Source organism: Thermobia domestica, chromosome 9, assembly GCF_964235325.1.
Source record: "Thermobia domestica chromosome 9, izTheDome1.hap1.1, whole genome shotgun sequence".
NCBI lineage: Eukaryota > Metazoa > Arthropoda > Insecta > Zygentoma > Lepismatidae > Thermobia > Thermobia domestica.
Window position 1 is genome coordinate 236,018,021 of NC_137462.1, and position 21,002 is coordinate 236,039,022.

Consider the following 21,002-nt stretch of genomic DNA (forward strand, 5'->3'; position numbering starts at 1 on the left):
CACGCACTCATAAAACACACATGCTAATCGGTCGGCCATTCAGGATCTAGGTATTATATAATTATGTCAAGTAATAAGAGTGTTTTACTATTTTAAGTTTATTTACAAAACATCATTCATATCAACTCGTATACAAAACAAGGAAACAGATACACGTCATCACTCACTGAACTGAGGATAATAATGTAAAAGTTAGGAATATATGTACACTTTTGTAACATCATCCATAGAATATCCGTGCAATCGCAACAGCTTTAAGTTCTTCTTGGTTTACGTTAATAAGGACCTTGACCAAGTCCATTACCATTGCTGTAACCACCGGCAGGGTCCTCATAACGAATTTCTGGTCTGAACCCAGAGTCATCGGCTTCGTAGGAGACAATCTGGGTTCTTCCATCAGGAAGCAACACTCGGTATTCTCCAGTGGCAGCCTCCTCTTCCCGGTTTTCTCGGTGCCCAAACTCTGCTCCTGAGTAAGCATCATTGACATCGTATGTGAATTCATACTGAGCTGGTTCCTACAAATAATTAAACATGAAATAAGTATTTTAATAATCTTGATTCACTATATTTAGTACAACGATTAATCTATAATTTAATATGCTTTAAATATGAAATATTTAAAATTCAATTTTATTCAAATAGGAAAAATAAGGTAGTCAAATAAGAAATTAAATTTTACGTCCTATTAAATTTTATGCCCTGTAGGCTAAAGAAGAAGGGTGATTATGGAATAATTTGTTAGAATAAGAATTTGGGACGAAAGAAGAGAATCTCGCTAAAATCCACAGACATGATGTTGTCTACCACAAAATCACATCAACCAAGACACTATAAGTGAGCACTTTACTCCTAAGCCGTAGTGCCTTCATCCCCTAGGTAGTTCACTTACTAATGCTTTTCAGGGCCTCACAAATCCCGAAGTGTAACTCATAATGTAGGTAAGTTCTTTGATTAAAGGGTTTTGTTTCCTTCATACTGAATTAAATAATAACTTTCTATTAGATATAAATTAGGGATACTGATAAATATAAATTATTGACATGGGATCAAGTAAATTTAAGTAATTTAATACAAGTACTAGCAGAAGTAAGATTGAAAGTAACTTGTAATTTAGAGGCAGAATGTAATAAATTAACGTGTATTAAAAGAATTAAAGCCAAAGAAAGTTTCATATCCTTTCTAAACATACTTTCAGCCTATTGAAACCCCCACAGTGATGTTCTTGTGGCAAATTAAGTTCTGTCCTCTGAAATTAAGATCTAAGAAATATAAGAAAGTTTTCCTTTAAACAAATACGAAAATGAAATGTTTATAAAGAAAAATAAACATAAACCATTTTGCCACTACCCATTACATAATTATTATAACAGTATTTTTATCTTTATATTGATTATGGAAAGTTAGGGTGTTGCTACATTTTGGTAGAAACAGATCTACTCATACATATACATTATAGTATAAATAGAAATATCATGTTCATATTTTGAGTTTATTGACCTTAACGCATTACTTATATGCAAAAGACTCAGTACTTTATAGTTCGCGTCAACCGAATTGGCGTGTGGCATCAGCCAATAAGCTCGCAGTGCCTTGTTACTAAACTTCAGGAAGGAATCGAACCATTCATAAATGTCCACAAATACGAACAAAATCAGTTATGAATGATTAGATTCCTCCCTGAAGTTTAGTAACAAGGTACTGCGAGCTTATTGGCTGATGCCACACGAAAATTCGGGTGACGCGGACTATAACACGAGTTATCTTGTTTATAATGTACTACTTTAAACTAACTGTTAACATTACAAACATTTGGGAACTGTTTTGGTAGTTTTAGTAGTTCGTGGCTAGGAACTTTTAATGTGTTATATCTATCACCAAACTCCAGGAACAGGTATTTTATTTTCTGAATCTTTGTAATTTGTGAATTTCAATTTTTGAAAAAGGTTATTAGAAATTTTTATGGTATTTTTCTTTCAATTTTGTCGAACACAGTTTTCTTTTTTATTTCTTGTAGTTATATTTGATATACCTATTCAAGTCATTAGAATGGTTATTTTTGACCCACATAGTTCTAAATTCGAATCCCATGCGGCGGCATATAGTGCATAACCATGGCAGAAAAAATATAGTTTGTTATAGGGAGGGGCATTTCAGAATGCTAACACAATGAGTGAAGTACACTATAAAATACGCTGTTAAGACAATTAAGAACAACACAAATGACACAAATTGCAGCAAAATGATATATTTTAATAGTTCTCAATATTGAATAAAGGTTGAACATAGGTGAATGGTGAAGCTCTCTCGTGGCTAAGCAGTTAGCGTACGCGTTTTTGGTATGGGAGGCTCGGGTTCTATTCCTGGCGCTAGATCAGGTAGTTCTGATCCACGTTAAACTATAGGTTCACGTTTCATATTGTCTAATTGCTGAGCTGGACGCTAAACTCAAAATCAAATACATGAATGGTATTTGGTGAATATCCTATAAACCTTTTTTACTGTGTGAGCTAAAAGAATGTTACCTATACTACTTTTCTGCAGTTAATTTTTACTAATAGAATGCTACTGCTAAAGAGTACATATTATAAAAATAAATCCACTTCAAAACTGAAATTAAATATAACTTACTGATTGAGCATCTTCATCCGAAGAATATCCGTTACTATAACTACCAAAACCATTTGAAGGAGCACCATAACTGGATGATGGGCTGCTGTAACTCGATGAAAGAGATGTAGGAGCTCCATACCTTGTGGAAATTCCATTAGATCCTCCATTAGGTGCACCGTATCTAGAGGATGGGGCTCCTCCATTACCGTTAGGAGCACCGTATCGAGAGGATGGGGCTCCTCCATTACCGTTAGGAGCACCATATCTAGCTGAAGGCGCAGATGCAGCTCCAAAAGAAGAGATTCCGTTACCATTAGGGGCACCATAACGAGCAGAGGGAGCGCTAGGTGCTCCGTAACGAGCGGATGGAGCACCACCATTACCATTTGGAGCACCATATCTAGCTGAAGGTGCAGATGCAGCACCAAAAGAAGAAATTCCATTACCATTAGGGGCACCATAACGAGCAGAGGGAGCGCTAGGTGCTCCGTAACGAGCGGATGGAGCACCACCATTACCATTTGGAGCACCATATCTAGTTGAAGGTGCAGATGCAGCACCAAAAGAAGAAACTCCATTACCATTAGGGGCACCATAACGAGCAGAAGGAGCTGATGGAGCACCATATTCAGACGAAGGAGCGCTAAAAGATGAAATACCATTTCCATTTGGAGCACCGTAACGAGCAGATGGGGCTGATGGAGCTCCATTTTGTGTAGCAGGAGCTCCAAACGAAGATGCACCATTACCATTTGGAGCACCATACCGGGCAGACGGAGCTGATGGAGCACCATATTGTGATGAAAGACCATTGCCGTTAAATCCATTACCATTTGGAGCGCCATATCGAGCAGAAGGTGCTGAACCTGCACCTGAGTAACCATTAAGACCATTGCGTCCTACACCATTACCATTACGTCTTGTACTTGGTGGTCCAAATCGGATAGATACTTTGGCAGCTGGAGGTGCGTATTGCCCATTTGAACCAGAGGCAGCACCAAAACCACCAAAACCATTACCATTTCCATTTCCATTTCCATTAGGAGCCCCATATTGTGAAGATAGAGCAGTTGGGGCACCGTACTGAGATGATAGAGCGGAGGGAGAACTATATTGATCAGATGGTGGACCGTATGATGAAGAAGGTGGAAGGTATTGGTTCCCTACTGGAGGTTCCGCAATGACTGCAACAGCAGCAAACAGTACCAAAAGCAACTGAAATAGAAGAAAGAGAAGTTTGGAAAACAATTTTATGCATATAAGCCTATAATAATAGTAAATATCTACATAGAGAACTAAATATCATCCAAATATATTCAATCTCTGAAAATTTCTAAGCTACTCGACGTATTTTAGTAGTTTTAGGAATGTGATAAGAAATGACAACCACTGCTCACTGCTAAAATTATCCTCAACTATGACCAAAAAGTAACGTTTGTTATCTTAAACATTTTCAGGCTATCTCAAGGAAGGTTGCTGGGTACTCTACTGATAATGGAATCTTGTAACCAAAATTAACAAGAGTTTAAGAATATAAAACAGGATTCTAGTTAACTGTATTTTATTAGACATAGGAAAGAAAAGTCCGTGCGTAAATATGTTTGGTTGATATCTTTCTTTATCTAAACAATTGATGAGATCCGGCCATTCCTTGCTAAGAGAGGCGCCGGATTATTGAGAGCGTCTGAATTTAGTTTAACACATAAAATACTATACTTTATTAAATCTAAAGTTACATACATTATCATAGAAATATAGAAAAACTGTCTTTGAGTTGTACGTAGAGTATCGACGACCCGCTCGGGAGAGTAATACTCCCGGAAGTACGTTTTTTCGCGCGCTACTCTAGCCTGCTGTTTTACGCGCTATCTTAGTCAGTTGTTTTAAGTTGGTCACAAAATCTATATCATTTAGTACAAGGGGAACAAAACGAGCCTTATATCATGGAGTACAAGGGCAACAAAACGAGCCCTGCGGGGCTTCTAACTCGTTCCTACTACTACTACTACTACTTATCTGCACAAAAGCAAGTCACATTTTTGAGTGTTATTTTCGTATTATTTTAATTTAAAAAGTGTTATAAAAATGTAAAAAAAATGGTAAAAACCTTTCCTCGGGCCAGGTTTGAACTCACGCCAAAAGAGATTTCCATTACTAGCTAGCCCACTCGGCCACGAGGACCGACAACAACAATCGTCTGAATTCTGCTATTTGAATGCAACGTGGCAAGACATAGATAACGCCAACCAATCAGAACTGTGTTTTTCGTTCCTACTTCCTGGAGCATTACTCTCCTGAGCTAGTCCTGAGTATCGCTCACTATGAAACATGTCTCAGAATTTTCAGTTGTCACAATGGAGATGCTCGACAGGGGCATGATTTATGAGGCAACCGCTTTACAAGCAACAATGAACAATATGTATGTACTTACAGTATAAACAAATACAATCGTTGACAGAGGCGACGTCATGCGACAGAGGCCTATTCTGGTGCCGGATTACTGAGAGACCGGACTACTGAGGGCAGAAGTAACGAGAGTTTAATGTATTTAAAATTCAGTTGTTATTCCGATTTCATAAATAGTGATGTAAACAAAATAAATAAAAATTATCGTGAGGTATGCAAATAAATTCATTACATTTTGATAAATGCATATTAGTTTCTGTCAGCGATTGCTCGCCTATGATAGCGAATATAAGCTGAAGGAGGAATATTCTTAATTCTTTCACTGCAACATGATTAATTTATTTGATTTTAAATATATTTTGTATAAGCATACTGTATATGAAAATAATAAAATTAATAAACTGTAATGTACCTTGGCTATGCTCTTAAGGCTAAACAACACAAATGATAACTTTTCAATAGTGAAGGAATATAGATAGTAGAAGAAAAAAGTAATTAACCGAGAAGAGGCATGACACATTATGTCATCTGACATGGAATGAAATTACGAACGCTTTGTTCCAGAAGTAAGCGCTCTGCAACCAAAACACTTTGGCCACTTTGTATTTTGCACTAATTCTTTGTATTCTTAGCAAGAGCGCCGATCCTGGGGAGCCGGGGAGACCCGCCCAAAGCTCATGTGAGCTCACACATTGTATTTATGAATATACAATATTTGGCATAATTTGAATGCAATTTGTCTTAAAATCCTTACCTTCTGCACCTGAATGGGCCTCCCCAAATTTACGGAAAAATCGGCGCCCTTGCTGCTTAGTTGATACTTTATATAATGAAACTTGTTAGATACTTCACATCAGTGACAAAGATACATCTTGTATGTAAACTTTGCAGTTTGTTGTAAGTAACCTACCAATGGCAGAAAAAAATCTTGCAAAAAATTACAATGATTGATTACCGATAAGGAACCAGTAGGTGGCATTTAGTCAGTCATTATTTGCTGTCACAAATCGCTGTTAAACGAATATATCAAAATGAATGGTACAAAAAGAAAACTTACCTTTAACTGTTGTTAACATATTTATAGTGAATATACCTTTGTAATATGTAAGGTAAACACCCCAATTTGCTTTCTTAAACAGATACTCACACTCAATTAGATAGTTACAAGTGTTCGGTGTGGGCCTTTATTGTGACTTGACACGATGGTTGTCCAGTGCTTTTTCCCTTGTACAAGTAAGACTACTCTATCCGTTATAGTACACTTGCACTGATCGCAAATTACTAATTTTTATCTTTATATACGAGATTTTTGCAATTGTCGCCGGTTTCGAAATATATTTTGCGACCCTAAGCAATTTAGGCTAGAGACTTCCTACCCGCCACTACTGGTACATTTACGCCGTGATAAGCTATCGACTAGTGAAATCGACGATGTTGAGACTTACAAGAAAAAGAATATTATTTTAGTGGTGATACAGACATACGAACTGACCACCTCGCATACAACTGAAGAAGTAGAGGAAAATTATGAAAACAATGAAGAAATTAAAGATGTTGAGAAGAAGGATGCATGCGTAATTGTAATGGGAGGTTTTCAACGTAATTGTGAGAGAAGGACAGAAAGATAGTATCGTAAGCAAATATGATTTTATTGCGAAAGAAAAGAAAATAGAGAAATATGCTAATTTCTGGGGACAGCACTCACGAGTAACTATAAACATTTAGTTCAATCAGCACCAGAGAAGAAGACATACATAGAAATTCTCGATAGACGGCCAAATATATCAAATAGGCTTTGTTATGACTCAGCACAGCCACAGGTATCGGAATATTTTGAAGAACGTGAAGATGCTTCCGGGCCTCACGTTTTCTCTGATCACAACCTTGGGTTGGCCGAAGTGGGTATTCAATTGAAAAATACAGCGTGAGCACAGAAACAGTACCTGATTTTAAAGAGCCATATAATTAACATTTAATTGAATATTTACATGAAATTTTGTATAGGGCTCAGTAAACTCAAAGTATTTTCCCAACTATCTTTTCAGAATCCTAGTTCTGACCAGAGCAGCTAGACGGCAGTAACATCGAAAATGGCGTTCACCCCACAGCAACGCAGCTGGTGCGATTTATAACTTGCAAAAAGAAGCAGTTTTGTGAGATTGCAGCGTGATTTCAAACGACAATTTAATGCTGATCCACCCACACACAAATCCATTGTGAAGTGGCATAGAACGTTTATTGAGACGGGTTGCATTTGTGATCAAAGAAAAGGACATTCAGGGCGACGTCCAGTCTCCTAGGAAACTGTGGATCGCGTAGAGCAGCCTTCATACACAACCCACAGAAGTCTACACGTAAAGCTAGCAGAGAGTTGCAGATGCCACAAACAACAGTAAGCAAGATCTTACGCAAGCGTTTACGGTGTTACCGTACCGACTGCAGTTGGTTCAGAAGTTATAGCCACAAGACAAGGTAAAGCGCCGTGAGTTCTGTGAGACTATGCAAAATTTCATGGAGAGCGACGAAAACTTTCTGACGATCATTTTCAGCGATGAGGCGACATTTCACTTAAGTGGAAAGGTGAATAGACACAATGTAAGGATATGAGGAACCCAGAATCCTCATGCAACTGTAAATGTGGAACGTGATTCACCGAAAATCAATGCTTTTTGTGCAGTATCAGAGCGTCGGGTGCACAGTCTGTTCTTCTTTCAAGAACAAACAATTACAGGTAAAAGTTACATAGCATTGCTACGTAACTGGTTGATTCCGCAGCTTAGTAATGCAGAGATAGACGACTTCGTTCTACAACAAGATGGAGCGCCACCACACTGGCATCGTGCTGTACGCAGGATTCTAAACGAGAACCTCCCAAACCGATGGATAGGGCGCTCTGGAGTCAATGATCAAGTTCTTTGCAAGTGGCCTCCAAGATCACCTAACCTCACTGTTTGTGACTTCTCTCTGTGGGGATTTGTGAAGGACAAAGTGTATGCACCTCCACTACCCGCAACTCTGAACAATCTCCAAGAACGCGTCAGTGATGCTGTCAACCCCATCAGACCGGATATGCTTCACAACGTGTTGTTGGAGCTAGATTACCGCCTCGATATTTCCCGCGTTACAGGTGGTGCGCACATCGAGTGTTTGTGATTTCAATTATTGCTACAAAAACTTTTTGAGTTTATGTATCACTGTTCAAAATTTCAGCAAAATATTCCTTCGCATATTAAATTTACACTAATTTGAAACCTGGGACTGTTTCTGTGCTCACCCTGTATAACCAGAAGAAAAGTAGGGAACAAGAAGTTAACTGCGGAAAGTTGAAAATCGAGAAAGTAAGAATTATTTTCATAGCAAACTTCGAAAAAATGTACTCAAATGAGAAAATGATAGGTTCAGGTAGTAACAGGTCATGGAAACATATTATACTTTACGTACAGAAGGCTGCAGAAGTAGTGGCTTATCAAGAACACAAAACGGCTAAGCAACCATAGATTACAGAAAAGATGTTGCAGAAAATGAGGAAAAGATGAACGTGGAAGCAAGTTGATACAGAAGAGCGTAGAAAGATGTTGAACGTTAAACAACGAGTTACAAAGGAAAGCAGGCAGAACAAGTGAAACGTTTTACAAAAGAAAATGTAAGGAAGTAGAAGAATTAAAAAGAGTTGGAAATATGAGGAAATGTAAAAAGAGGGGAAATCTATGTAACTATGGAAGAAACAAGGGGGTATTACAATGGCATTTTAAAATGAGAATAGGAAAGTAGTCAGCGAGAGGAGTGAAGTCTTAGAGACATGAAAAGACTTGAATGAGAGTAGGGATAGGCAGCATATCAAAGATGTTGAATAAGAAATTGAAATACGTGAGGATTACAAATGGTTTAGTATTCTTCGGGATAAGTTTGGGAAAGCTACATAGTATATTCGAGATTAGAAATAGAATTGCAGCCGGGATAGATAACATACCAATTGAATTCATTAAGAATATGATAAACAAGGGCAGGAAAGATTTTATCTGACTCTGCAATGGAACATACAAAACAGAAGAGTGGCCAAATGATATTCTGAAAACGATCATGATAATGTTGGGTAAGAAATCTAAATAAGAGGCTATAGAACTATTAGTTTAAAAAAAAGAGCAAAAATTATACCACGAAGACTGAACAGAAGTTCGAATGGAAGAACAAATGAAGAAATTGGGGAGGAATAGTTAGGGTTTAGGAGTGGTAAGGGTACAAGAGATGCAATTGGTATTTTAAGGATAATCGGTGAAAGGTTTAAATAAAAAGAGGAAGAGGCACGATGTATTCATTGATCTAGAAAAAAGGTCTTTGACCACGTGAATGGGAATTGTTATTGGGTTCTAAAGATGGTTGAATTTGAATGGTGAGATCGAACACTCATAAGAAACTTATTCATGAAGCCAAAAGTAAATGCTAGAAAATAAAAGAGGAAATGAGAGAAGAGTGTGCAATTGGAAGGGAGTGTAATTACACTCTCGCGTTTGGAGTTCTTGGTTCGATTCCAGCTCTAACTAACATTTTTTTCGTATACCTAGCGCCCTGCCTAGGTTATACGTTGTGTGGCATCCGCAGACTGCAGATGAACAGTCTATTCTCTACAGGTGTAGGTACGTACTGTCCTTCAGCTGACTCTCTACGTTCGCTGCATGGCAGATTCTACGGTCATCAGCTTGATCTGGAAATTTCTGTTAACAGAAGTACTTGGGCGAGACGTGACACAATATGCACTGTCTGAGTGTAATATTAGGTCATTCGATTGAGCAATGCCCCGTGATATACATGATAGAAATTAGGATTAACTTGTCAACGAACTCAAGTGACACCTGATTTATATTATTATGGTCTAGTGACCATGTCCAGTTATAATTCAATAAGAGGAACGCGTGTAAATGTGTGTGACATAACATTGAAATGTATAATAATATTCGCAGTTCCTATGCGGAGATATACCTATCTATGAAACAACTTAATCCTACCACTAGTGACATTAGATTTAACCACTACACAGTGGTATGGCTAGTTGAGTTACTTTTACATTTTATACATTAATTCATTATTAGTTATCAGATTAGCGTAAGGTCCTTCCAGATTACAAGGTATTCTTCTCTCCGTTTGTCTTTTTTTATTGTTGTTGCAAGATACCTAATTTAGCATATCTAAAAAAAACCGTAAAGTCTTTGTTAAAACACTAAAAATGCTGTCTTAGACCACACTGATAGTAAGTGTAGCACATTAAAAACAACAAACTAAAATGAAATTCTGAGAAAATTTCATATTTTTTTCCTATTTGAAAATCCAGAATCTGAATTGAACCCCTACAGCACCAACTACTTTCGACTGGGTGAACAAGCAAATAGCAAGAACAAACTTTATTTTAGGGATCGACTTATAATATGCTTTCTGGGTTGTTAGTTGATTTCAAATTTAAGTCTCCCGTTCAGTGCCGCGGGTGTATGAGGCGTGGCCCTGCAGCTTGACATGAGATCCAAAGCGCATGACTTCACACCGAGAACTAAAGCATTTCATGTGGAGTATTGTATTCTATTGGGCGCAAACAAGGCGTCCATGCCAAGAATACTATAAAAGCAGTGCACATAGGTAGGGAATACTTGAACGTTTAATCGAATATTTAAGTTTGTAGTTTGTAGTAAAGGTGCCTAAAGGGATGAGTGGGTTATAACCACAATACGTCATGGAAATTTTAGGGAATCTTTATAGTAATTTAACTAAAATTAAAGATAGTTAAAAATATATTTAAAGTAAATAAAAGTAACACAAGAACAACACGATTTAATCAAGGCTGCATGCGGGTTTAGGAGGGAAGTATTGAGGTACGAGCTATTGACTCACTTTACAACGAATAGCTAAGTTTGAGATTTTTTTATTCTGAGTTTTGCGACCTTATACCTAAATACAACGTTGTGCTTACGAAGGATACGATCTATTATTAACATGTGAACTCCCAGAGAGCCTCGCGAGATTATACGGTTGAGCGCTCCTTTGGGCGTCCGAAACACATAAACACGGCCCGTAGTCTAAAATAAGGTGATTGATAGCTCATGCGATCATATCACACTTGTGAAGTCAGGAACGGTCCATGATGCCTGTTCGCGGGACCTTTGGGATCGTGTTAAAGCATTATAGTAAGTTTCCAGTGGTTTTTCCGGTGCAACTTTACTCCGTATTACACGTCATGTACTAGTACGTACTGTGATTTTTGAGGTGAGAGATGCTGCTTGCGTTAATTCGTCACACACACCGTACTACCACGACAGTTCTGAGTGACAGTCCGTTTAATGATTGGCGGAATCTGTCACTGAGTCATTTTCTGACCATTGTTCCTCTTCGTCGATTTAATTTTACTGTCAGTTTAGTGGATCGTCATCACCTTGTACACTGTTTCTTGCGATATACTTAATACAATGGCCACTTTCATCACGCTCGCACCAATAACCAAGCACCAACAATTTGCTCCTTTGGAAATCAGAGAGGTCGCCAAAATGTACTCGATCACGGTTTGCTTAGTTCAGTGCGCACTGCTGTTCTTTTGTTTCCCACGTATTAATTTGCGTTAATACACCACCGACATCATCATGACGACGTGGCCTTCACCTGACCGTTGTCAATCTAGTCATTTGACCTGTTTCCAAGTCCAGGTGTTACCATTAATTTGATAAGTATCTGTAGTCTCATTGGCAGTGATGGAACGGGTAATGACCTTCGTAACTCAGACTTCTTGAACTAACGCAGAAAACCCGGAAACATTCAATTGACCTGGAGAGACTAGTGAACTGGTCAGACACGGTGTGACCTTGAGGCCACGAACTTTTGTCATACAACCACAAAGCATCGTCTGGTAACGTAATTCTAAAGAGTATGATTCTCTCCCTCTCTCGCTTCTCTCCGTAAATCTACATATCATTTTCTTTCTTATGTGTGTGTATGTGTGTCAAAGCGCTACACTGACAGATAACTGCTAGAGCTATTAGAAAATAAGAACATGGGAATCACAGAAAATAAATGATAGATGCTTTTCTTATGAGGGATGTTAAAGTCTAAGCAAACAGCTCTCTGAGACTATCGAGGAAAACAAACTTGTCACGTAGAACGTGAGAAATACTGCTTAGCGCAATCAATGTTTTGTTAATTTTTATACAGTCTGTGTAACAAGCTAGTATTATTTTTGGGAGTGAAAAATCAAACAAACATGGTATTATATTTGAAATATTCAAGACATGATACTTTGATTAGGAAATAATATTACATCGGGAAACGAATACATGAGTATTCGAGATCGCGTTAGAGATCATTAATGCACTATAATAATTCTGCGATAAACTGTAGAGATGGTATGATTTTTGCTGATTGCAGATCACTGAATCTATCCAAGTATGAGAAGCTAGACCCGAATCCGGATGACTAGTACAAAAACCGTAACCCAAACAACCTATATGACTCGGTGACCCGTATCTTCATTGCCACTGGAAAGCGAACCGGGATCTTCCACTTCAGATGCAAAAGCGCACACCATTTAGTCATGAGAACTCTTTCAACTGGTTTCAACTGCCAAACTCTTCCGTGTCTCTTTTCTGTTCCTTTTTACCCCCTTTTCGTTTCAACCTAACATAATGCGGAAATGTCCTATTTATTAAGTTGATTTCTTGTTGGCCTTCTCGTTCACCCACTCTTGTCAGAATATACATATATTAAACGTATATTATTAAGGAATTCCTGGATATATACTCGTATTTGAAATGGAGAATAGTGTTTCGGATATTAAATATTGATTTTTTTCTAAAGAGTGGAGAGTGATCCTAGTGGAAGAACTGCAAAAAAAAAAAAAAAAAAAAAAAATGTTAGTTGCTATGCAATAACTATTCCAGTGTATTTTATGACATTTTAATTCTACTTTTATTTTGACATGATTAATTTATGGAGTGCCCGGTTATGGCTTAGTGGTAGAGTGCTTAGCTCTGGTACATGGGGTCTCTGGTTCAATCCCCAGCCAAGTAAATTTGTGTTGACATCGTCTGCATAGGTTTTTCTTGCGGCATTCTGTTTCCTTCCACTTTCTCTTTCCTTCATTCTTCCATCATCATTCACTTGCCTTAATCATTGTCTCCCTTAGCCTAAAGGGTACAATCGAGGGACGTTAAACTGAAAGATTTCATTTCATTTCATTTCATTTCTGATTAATTTACATTTCTCAAAATGTTTATTACTTTGGAAGGCAAAATATTACATATAAAACTAAAATAATAAAATAAATTGTATAGGCTTAAGACTTGGGAAAACTAAATTCAAATTTAAGTTACTTGGTTTGCCGTTTTAAGAGAGACGGAAGGTTTTTCTCAATTGTATTTTACGAAGGACGTTCAATTTATAATTAGAATTCCTATTTTCCAGGTGTTGCTGTGTACAACTTGGCGACCGTGCCCCATCCTGTAATAAGGTAGTCCTATGACAAAAAGATATTGCGAAAATAGAGTCTCAGGGAGCGGCGATGGACAATGTGAAGTTGATGGCCCCGTGGATCAATGATGCATCAAGTTCCTCCTGAAGGAAGGCGTGAAGCTAGTTGAAATCTTCAGAAGATTAAGTGCGCAATATGACGAAGAAACTCTCTCTCAGTCGCATGTATACGAGCGATGTTCAAAATTCAAAGCAGGAAGAGAATCCTTTTTTCAACGTGGCCCATACTCCAACCCGAGCTACTGCTGTCAACGAAAACAAAATTCGTCGGGTGGAGCTTCTCATACTGGGTAATCGACGCGTCAGTGTGAGAGATTTGAATGTGAAAACAAACATCAGCGTGGGAAGTGTGGAAACGATTATCCACAAACATCTGCGCTTCCGGAAAATCACAGCCAGATGGGTACCAAATATGCTAACGTTAGACCAGAACCAGAGTAGGGAAATCGTCTCGTCTCAGCATTTGCAGCGATTTTAGAGAGAAGGCGGGAGCTTCCTTGCAAAGATAGTCACTTGTGATAAGAACTGGGTGTATCATTACTCGGCAGAGTCAAAGCTCTCCAGCATAGATTGGAGGCATCCAGACTTGCCCTAGTCGAAAAATTCGAGGAACAAGCGTCCGCTGGCAAAGTAGTACTCATAACATTCTAGGACAAAGACGGGATGATATGCACTGATTTCCTGGCACGCGGAGCCAGAATGAATGCGGCGTACTATAGCAACTTCTTCCAGACTGAAGTCAAAGAGACTTTGAGAAGAAAACGGCTACAGATGGTGAATGATGACGTCATCATCCTGTATGACAACACGCGTGCATATACGACCACTACAACGGTCACAGCTACCACCAAACTTAGTTGGGCGATCCTAGACCATCCTTCGTATAGCCCTGATCCATTGCCTTGCGACTTCCATCTTTTAGGTCTCCTGAAGGAGCACTTAGGAGAATTCCACACCGACGACGAAGTCAAAATGTGTGTGCTGAAATGGCTGAAAGATGCTGCAAAGAATCCTATGCCGCAAGGATATGGGCACTTCGACACCAATGGGACAAGTGTGCGCGTGTACATGGTTAGTGCCTTGAAAGAAGAAAAGTAATTGATTCGCATGTTGTCTTCTCTATGTAACAGAAAAAAAGAAATACCAGTTATAACTTGATATAACTTGAACGCTCTTGTATTCTTTATTTGCTGTAATTATGCCCTATACAATAGCTCTATGCCCTTCAATTACGAGCTAGACTGTAATTATTTGATTGGTTCGTAGTTTAACAGTCCTTTCAGCACCAAGGCCATATGAAAGGTAAACCTACAACTTATCGTGAGGTCCCCTCCCAACCACATGACATACGTATATTACCTATAGCGCAGAAGGTACGTATAATGATACAACGCGAATCTCTCAACAAGAATATGAGAAAACTATTATGTGTACATCAAGTATACTTTACTGGATGTGGGCCTAGTGTAGAAGGTAACTGGATTGTCTGTCAGTACATTTTGTATAAAAATTAAAATATAAAAAGGAGAAGAGGAATTTGGGACAAGAAATTGAATTATGTAATTGAATCCTGTGTGTATTTCCTTGGAATGCTTGCTTAATATACAGTAGCTGTAACCGTTTAAATAAATTCCATAAGGAAGAAACGGCTAATATTGATTTAGATGATTTTAGGCCACATTTTTGAAGGGCCTGATACATCTACACGCAGATTACCATCTACATCTTATCCCAAATGGACTTGCAGAATTTATGAAACCAAGAAACGCATAATGGACTCTAAGGCCTGATATACACTATAAGATAAATCCTAGGTAATATCTTAGGATTTATCATCGGACAAGTGTTACGACATATCTCGTAGGAAATTTTATCCTTTTGTGCCGTACACGTGAAGATCTTTTTCTGTTTCACATCCTCCGAAGAGGTGCCAGGTCTCACAACGACATACTCGCCAGCAATGTTTTGCAGTGCCTTCTGCCTTTAAAGTCTGTTGTGATAGAACGTTTACCTTGTATTATATAAAAATGTATGCTTCTCGTATGCACTATTGAGTGCGCAAATAGCATCTTTGCTGGCGGGAAGAAAACGAATTTGTTTTCACTTTGTCTCACCTGATGTCGCTTAAATCGAGATTTTATGAATTTTCTTTCCGAAACACAGCGTGCCCTAAACAAGGGAAATCTCGTAGGATCGTTCAGACCATAGTAAACGACATCGATCTGATCTCATACACTTTGAGATTTTGACTCTAGAAAAAATCGTAAGATATTTCCTAGGATTTACCTCAGTGTACTGCAGGACTAAGACGCGAGCGATGGAACAGCTAAATAAGTTAGTATAATTGGGGCATAGAATACATAAAATTTATGAAAATTCAGTATTCTGTAAAAGACAAGCTAACCTAGAATGCATTAAAAAGAATTTCATTTTGAATGAAGGGTCATAGTGGCTTAGTGATACGGCATATAGTTTCGGTAAGAGGAACCTTGGTTCGATCCAAACCATGCGATTTTTAGTGGATTTTCCCGTTTCGTCTCACATTCTTATTTCAGCAAAACTTTAATCACCCACTTTCATTAATCACCCGTCTCCTTGAGACTGAACATATAAACATGTGAGATTAAGTCACATATTTTACATTCTGTGACTATTAGCAATTCTTTGATATAGGCCTATTTAAAATGAAGCTTTAAATGGATGTATTTTACTAGTTTGGAAGACTTCATTTCAAAGAATTACTGAATTTGTAAAGATATTTTTTTAATTAACATAATATTTCTGTTTCTATTTTTCGGTGAATGAAAAGGCAGATTATTAAACTAGAAATCACGACTACCTTTTAGACCCTACTAATTCCCATCACATAAAAAATGAACAACAGAATTATGATAAAATCTAGTAGAAGAATTAATGAGGGGAGCGGTAAGAAATTGAATACCTAGAAAACAGCCACACACACAAATAAAAGTTCTGTGCATCAGACCTAAGGGATTCGATGTATTTTGTTACGCAGAATTCAAATTTCGAAACCTCAGGACAATCGACCGTGTCATTTTTTATGGGCAAAAACTTTAGGGATTTTGCAAAGGGAGAACACACGTAAGACAGCCATACAAAAAAAAGTTCTGTGCAGTGGACTCTATGGTATGGGTTCCGATGAATTTTGGTACAGAGTCCAAATTTTGTAACCCCAAGACAACCGATTGTGTCAATTTTTTTGGGAGTGAAAAATTTCAGCGAATTTTGGTGCGTAAGACAGCATATATTTTTCACCCATAAATCAAAATTGATATGGTCAATCGTCCTGCGGTTTCGAAATTTGGATTCTGTGTAAGAAAATACATCGAATTCATACCCTGGGGCCCGGTGTACAGAACTTTTACATTTTGTGTGTGGCTGTGTTATGAATCATAGTTATTCTGCACAATATCAGGTAACACAGCTTTTGAACAGTCTGACACCTGTTTTCCAGATGTAAGTATATTTCTAGCTCGTCGATAGAGGTAGGCAGGGCCGGGATTCAACAAGCACCCTCGGGCATCTCCTGGGGCCCCGGATTTGGGTTGGACTCTGCCGGGCTGTGGTCATACCCTGGGATTCGGTAGCTTGTGGGAGCCAATTACAGCAATCTGGATAACGGTGAACACAGGCGGGGGGTGAGCTTGCCTTATAACGCTCGGGCACCATGCCTGCAGAGCATGGTAGGACTGGCTCGCTAGCAGTCCGCCTCAACCAGTAGGTTAACTGGTAGGCACTCAGGACTTCGGTCTGCACAGAGAAAAATCCGTTCTCCGGACAGCGGTGTATTGTTCTTGGTTACTATAGAAATCAGTACGGAGCATACGTTATCCGTATGCTACATAGGCACTGCCTATAGATGTTACATCATGCCGTTGCAGAATGTCTCACATCTAACAGTTTTCCGTATATCACATGCATATACTTATGTTACCTAAGTCAGCTATATGTTATATACACCCATTTGTATGTGAGATCCTGACCGCCTACATTGTTTTATACGGAAAGTACGTATATATGGAACACTTATACAGAAAGTATTGTAAAACATGCGTTTTCAGTTATACGTCTGCTGTACGTTAAGTCCAATAACTACAGGAATCACGCATGTAACCTATCTTTTTAAGTATGCCGCCTACATTTTTTTCTCAGTGTGGCCGCGCAGTGGGCGTATCCCACTCCTTCAGAGAATGGGGGCTACATCGCTTAGGCGAGTCAGAATTAGGGGACAAATTCTGACAGTGCACTACGTGCACGAGGATACAACCCAGTATCGAAGAACTACGGGCGGCACAACCCGTCCATCAAATAGACCTAACGGTCGTAAGCATGTTCTCCATGCATGCAATTAAGCGTGGCAGTAGTAGACCACTAGTATTAACTATTTCTAACTCGTATAACTTAAGTGCTTTTATAATACTAGTTAAGATTGTCGCAATTTTGATATCAATTTGTAACTGAGCTAACTGATTGCAGTTCTTATACGAACACCTACTTTTTCTTTGAAGCTACTTTTTTAAGGACAATTTGAACTGCATTGAACAAGGTTTTCGCAGTGGTGGTGGTAGCGATGTAGATTTTCTTCTGAGATGGTTTTGGTCAGTCATATATTTGGGAATAATGACTGCTAAATTGTCCCATATTTTAGTAGTGATTACTCAAAAACTGCTTAAGTTAAAATGACCGAAATTTAAACACTGATAACAGTCATGATGTAGATCAGTAGTTCTCAACCTTTTCGAGCCTAAAACCCCTTGGGATTGTTCCGAGCACCCGTCATCTCAACTCAATCGTCTCCTGCACAAAGCTAAACGTAAAACTGGGACAAAGCATTCTAAGAAGTAGGAAAAATGTTTCAATTCTTAAAATCATTTTTTTTAAACACACGCTTGTCTTCCTCACTTTCCAAAAGAAAAGGACTAACGAGCTTATATTTGACTGACTTTTTTAAAGATATAATAATCAAATTTGTATGTTGGTTGGATACCTTTCATCGCCACAAAATTGATAGGAAAATCTCAGGATATAAATTAAGCAAAAATTTAGGTTGTATTAAGTGTCTGATCAAAAGAAATATTGAAAAATTGTTGCAAATTGGTAACTTAACTGGCTTTTTACTCTACCTGAAAGTCATTAAATACGTAATAATAATAATAATAATAATAATAATAATAATAATAATAATAATAATAATAATAATAATAATAATAATAATAATAATCGTAGAAAGGTCTAAACTTTTGATAATTTGCAATATGTACGAGTATAATGACTCTCATATGGGTAAGAAGAAAGAAGTCAAACAGGTAATGAATCGCAAACTCTCCCTAAATAGTTTGACAGCCCCCAATTGCCCCATTTTGTTCCAGCGCCCCATGGGGGTATTAACGCCCACGTTGAGAACTACTGGTGTAAATGACATTAAAGCAAAATGCCTATAATTGATCATGTCCTTGAAGGATGGTAGTGAACCCAATGGCTTTTGCATTTAGTATTAGCAAGTTGAAGCTATTACCGTTTCTTCCTGATAAAATGGTTTCGGTCACATTGGACAAACTTTACAGTGCCAGGCTGAATTTACTCACTATATAGTATTAAGAATCTTTTTATTTCACATATCAAAATATATTATTTTTATTCGTATAAGAGAAGCAGAACTGCACACTGAGGAATAATCACTGTTAGTTTATAGAAATATTTCCTTGTGAACTTTTTTTCTCTTCACTAATTTCGGATATATGTAAGTGGTCCAATCATTTACTGTGTCCGTCTTTCACCGTTAATAGTAAGCGAAAATCTAAACCACATTTGTTCACCAATAGAAATCAAACGCGCTGTCAATATTTCTAGCACTGACAGTAAAGATACCGGTAAAACTTCATATTGAAGTATTAGTCTAAGTTAATGAGGACATTAAATTATATAAAACATTTTCTAAACTTTTACCTGAAACACATGCAGAAATTCAGATACAAATATAAAGAACTTAATAGAAATTTTTAGTACGTTTGATTTAATTTTTTTTTTCAATGTCCCATTTCGCAATACAAACACAATATCTACAACAGTATTTCCCAAATCTAGAGAAAATTTCGCTTCACTTCAGTTGTAACAAATTCTTGTATCAGAACAATCATACTTAAAGTACCATCTAGCACCACTTTCTTTTTGTTTAGTAGCACTCAAAACAAAAGCTGTAATATAAAGTTATATAAATTGGTCTGAAGTAACGGATAGGCCAAATCATCACATAAGAGTTTCATTGATATTTTGATTTGATTTGAGTTTAGCGTCCTTTTCAGCAGCGAGGCTATATAAGACGTGGACTTACAGTTAAAGTGTGATCCGAACCACATGAACCCGGGAATCGAACCCGGGCTTTCCACGATCAAAAGAATTTCATTGAAGTATGACTTGCCTAATACTGAATCATTTACGTGAAAAAATCTAAGCATTGTGTTAGATTAAAGTAAAAGTTAGCATTAAACTTGTTCATACTATACCTTCATAACTGTTTCGCCCTCGTATGTTCTTGTTGATGGTGTTTTGTATATACCTAAACAACTATAACGTATATGTTGTGTCTGTGGTTAACGGATATGTTGAGGGTCCTGTTGAGACTCTGAGGTTTGTTTACAACCGTCGAGTCTTATATACTTTCCCTGATCCAGTTATTTAATATTGAAGAGGCGGAGAGAAAGACAAACAAAGACAGAGATAGAAGATTCGTATGTGAGTATGTATGGTGTATATGAACGACTTTAGAAAATAAAAAGAAATGCTAAAAGCTTCGGAGGAGTGGAAATACGGGGAAAATGGGGCAGAGACGTTGCTTGCTGATGGTCCTAGAAGAGAAGGGCCTCTCTCGCTCTGTGAAGCTGTTGCATCATTGCCTCGAGCTACCGTCGATCCAGTATCATCAGTATGTGGAGGAAATATGAAAGGGGGGACTTTCATCTCTCTCCCACTGGACTAATTGCTACAACAATGACGGCGCGGCGGCTGCCTGGCCTTGCTCGCTAAGCATTCACGTAATTGACAGACGTTCGGTTCTACCTATTTACTGAAGAAATATCCAAAGAACGTGTGCGTGGCATGACATGGGCAGTATGATCACTTCAATGGCAGAACATTCTATCAGTAATTACAGTCAGTGTTATATATATATTTTTTCTTTTCACGTTAATCCAGATCACGAATTATTGTCTAACAAAGATTGGAACCTACAGTTATCAGATCTCTGACCGTTGTTTCATGAAATTATTCACAAGGAAAACATTTTCATTAAGAATTCAAAATGATGAGTTTATTATTCCTTGTATTTTGCTAGATTACATTGGAAATTCTGTTCTTTTGGTTATCTTGTTAACACTTCTTCTTTCCAACTCATTGTAGCAAATTCTGTTCTTTTTCTTGTGAGGAACCATACATAAAAATTTTCAGAAGTGATGTTTCTTTTCTTT

At 37.8% G+C, this 21,002-nt stretch overlaps 1 protein-coding gene across 1 annotated transcript; it reads right to left on the bottom strand.

The window, feature by feature from the left end:
• Positions 1–82: 82 nt before the first annotated feature.
• On the bottom strand, positions 83–20,199 carry LOC145660625 (uncharacterized). Its single transcript, XM_081725907.1, has 3 exons — positions 20,043–20,199; positions 2,632–3,828; positions 83–518 (listed from the first exon to the last, which is right to left on the bottom strand). Exons 1-3 carry the CDS (start codon positions 20,046–20,048, stop codon positions 276–278), a joined length of 1,446 nt encoding a protein of 481 aa, XP_081582033.1. The 5' UTR covers positions 20,049–20,199; the 3' UTR covers positions 83–275.
• Positions 20,200–21,002: the final 803 nt, after the last annotated feature.

Coding starts and splice junctions, on each gene's coding strand:
- LOC145660625 (XM_081725907.1), bottom strand. Junction 519..2,631: donor CGGATGAAGATGCTCAATCA/GTAAGTTATATT, acceptor AATTATTTGTAG/GAACCAGCTCAGTATGAATT.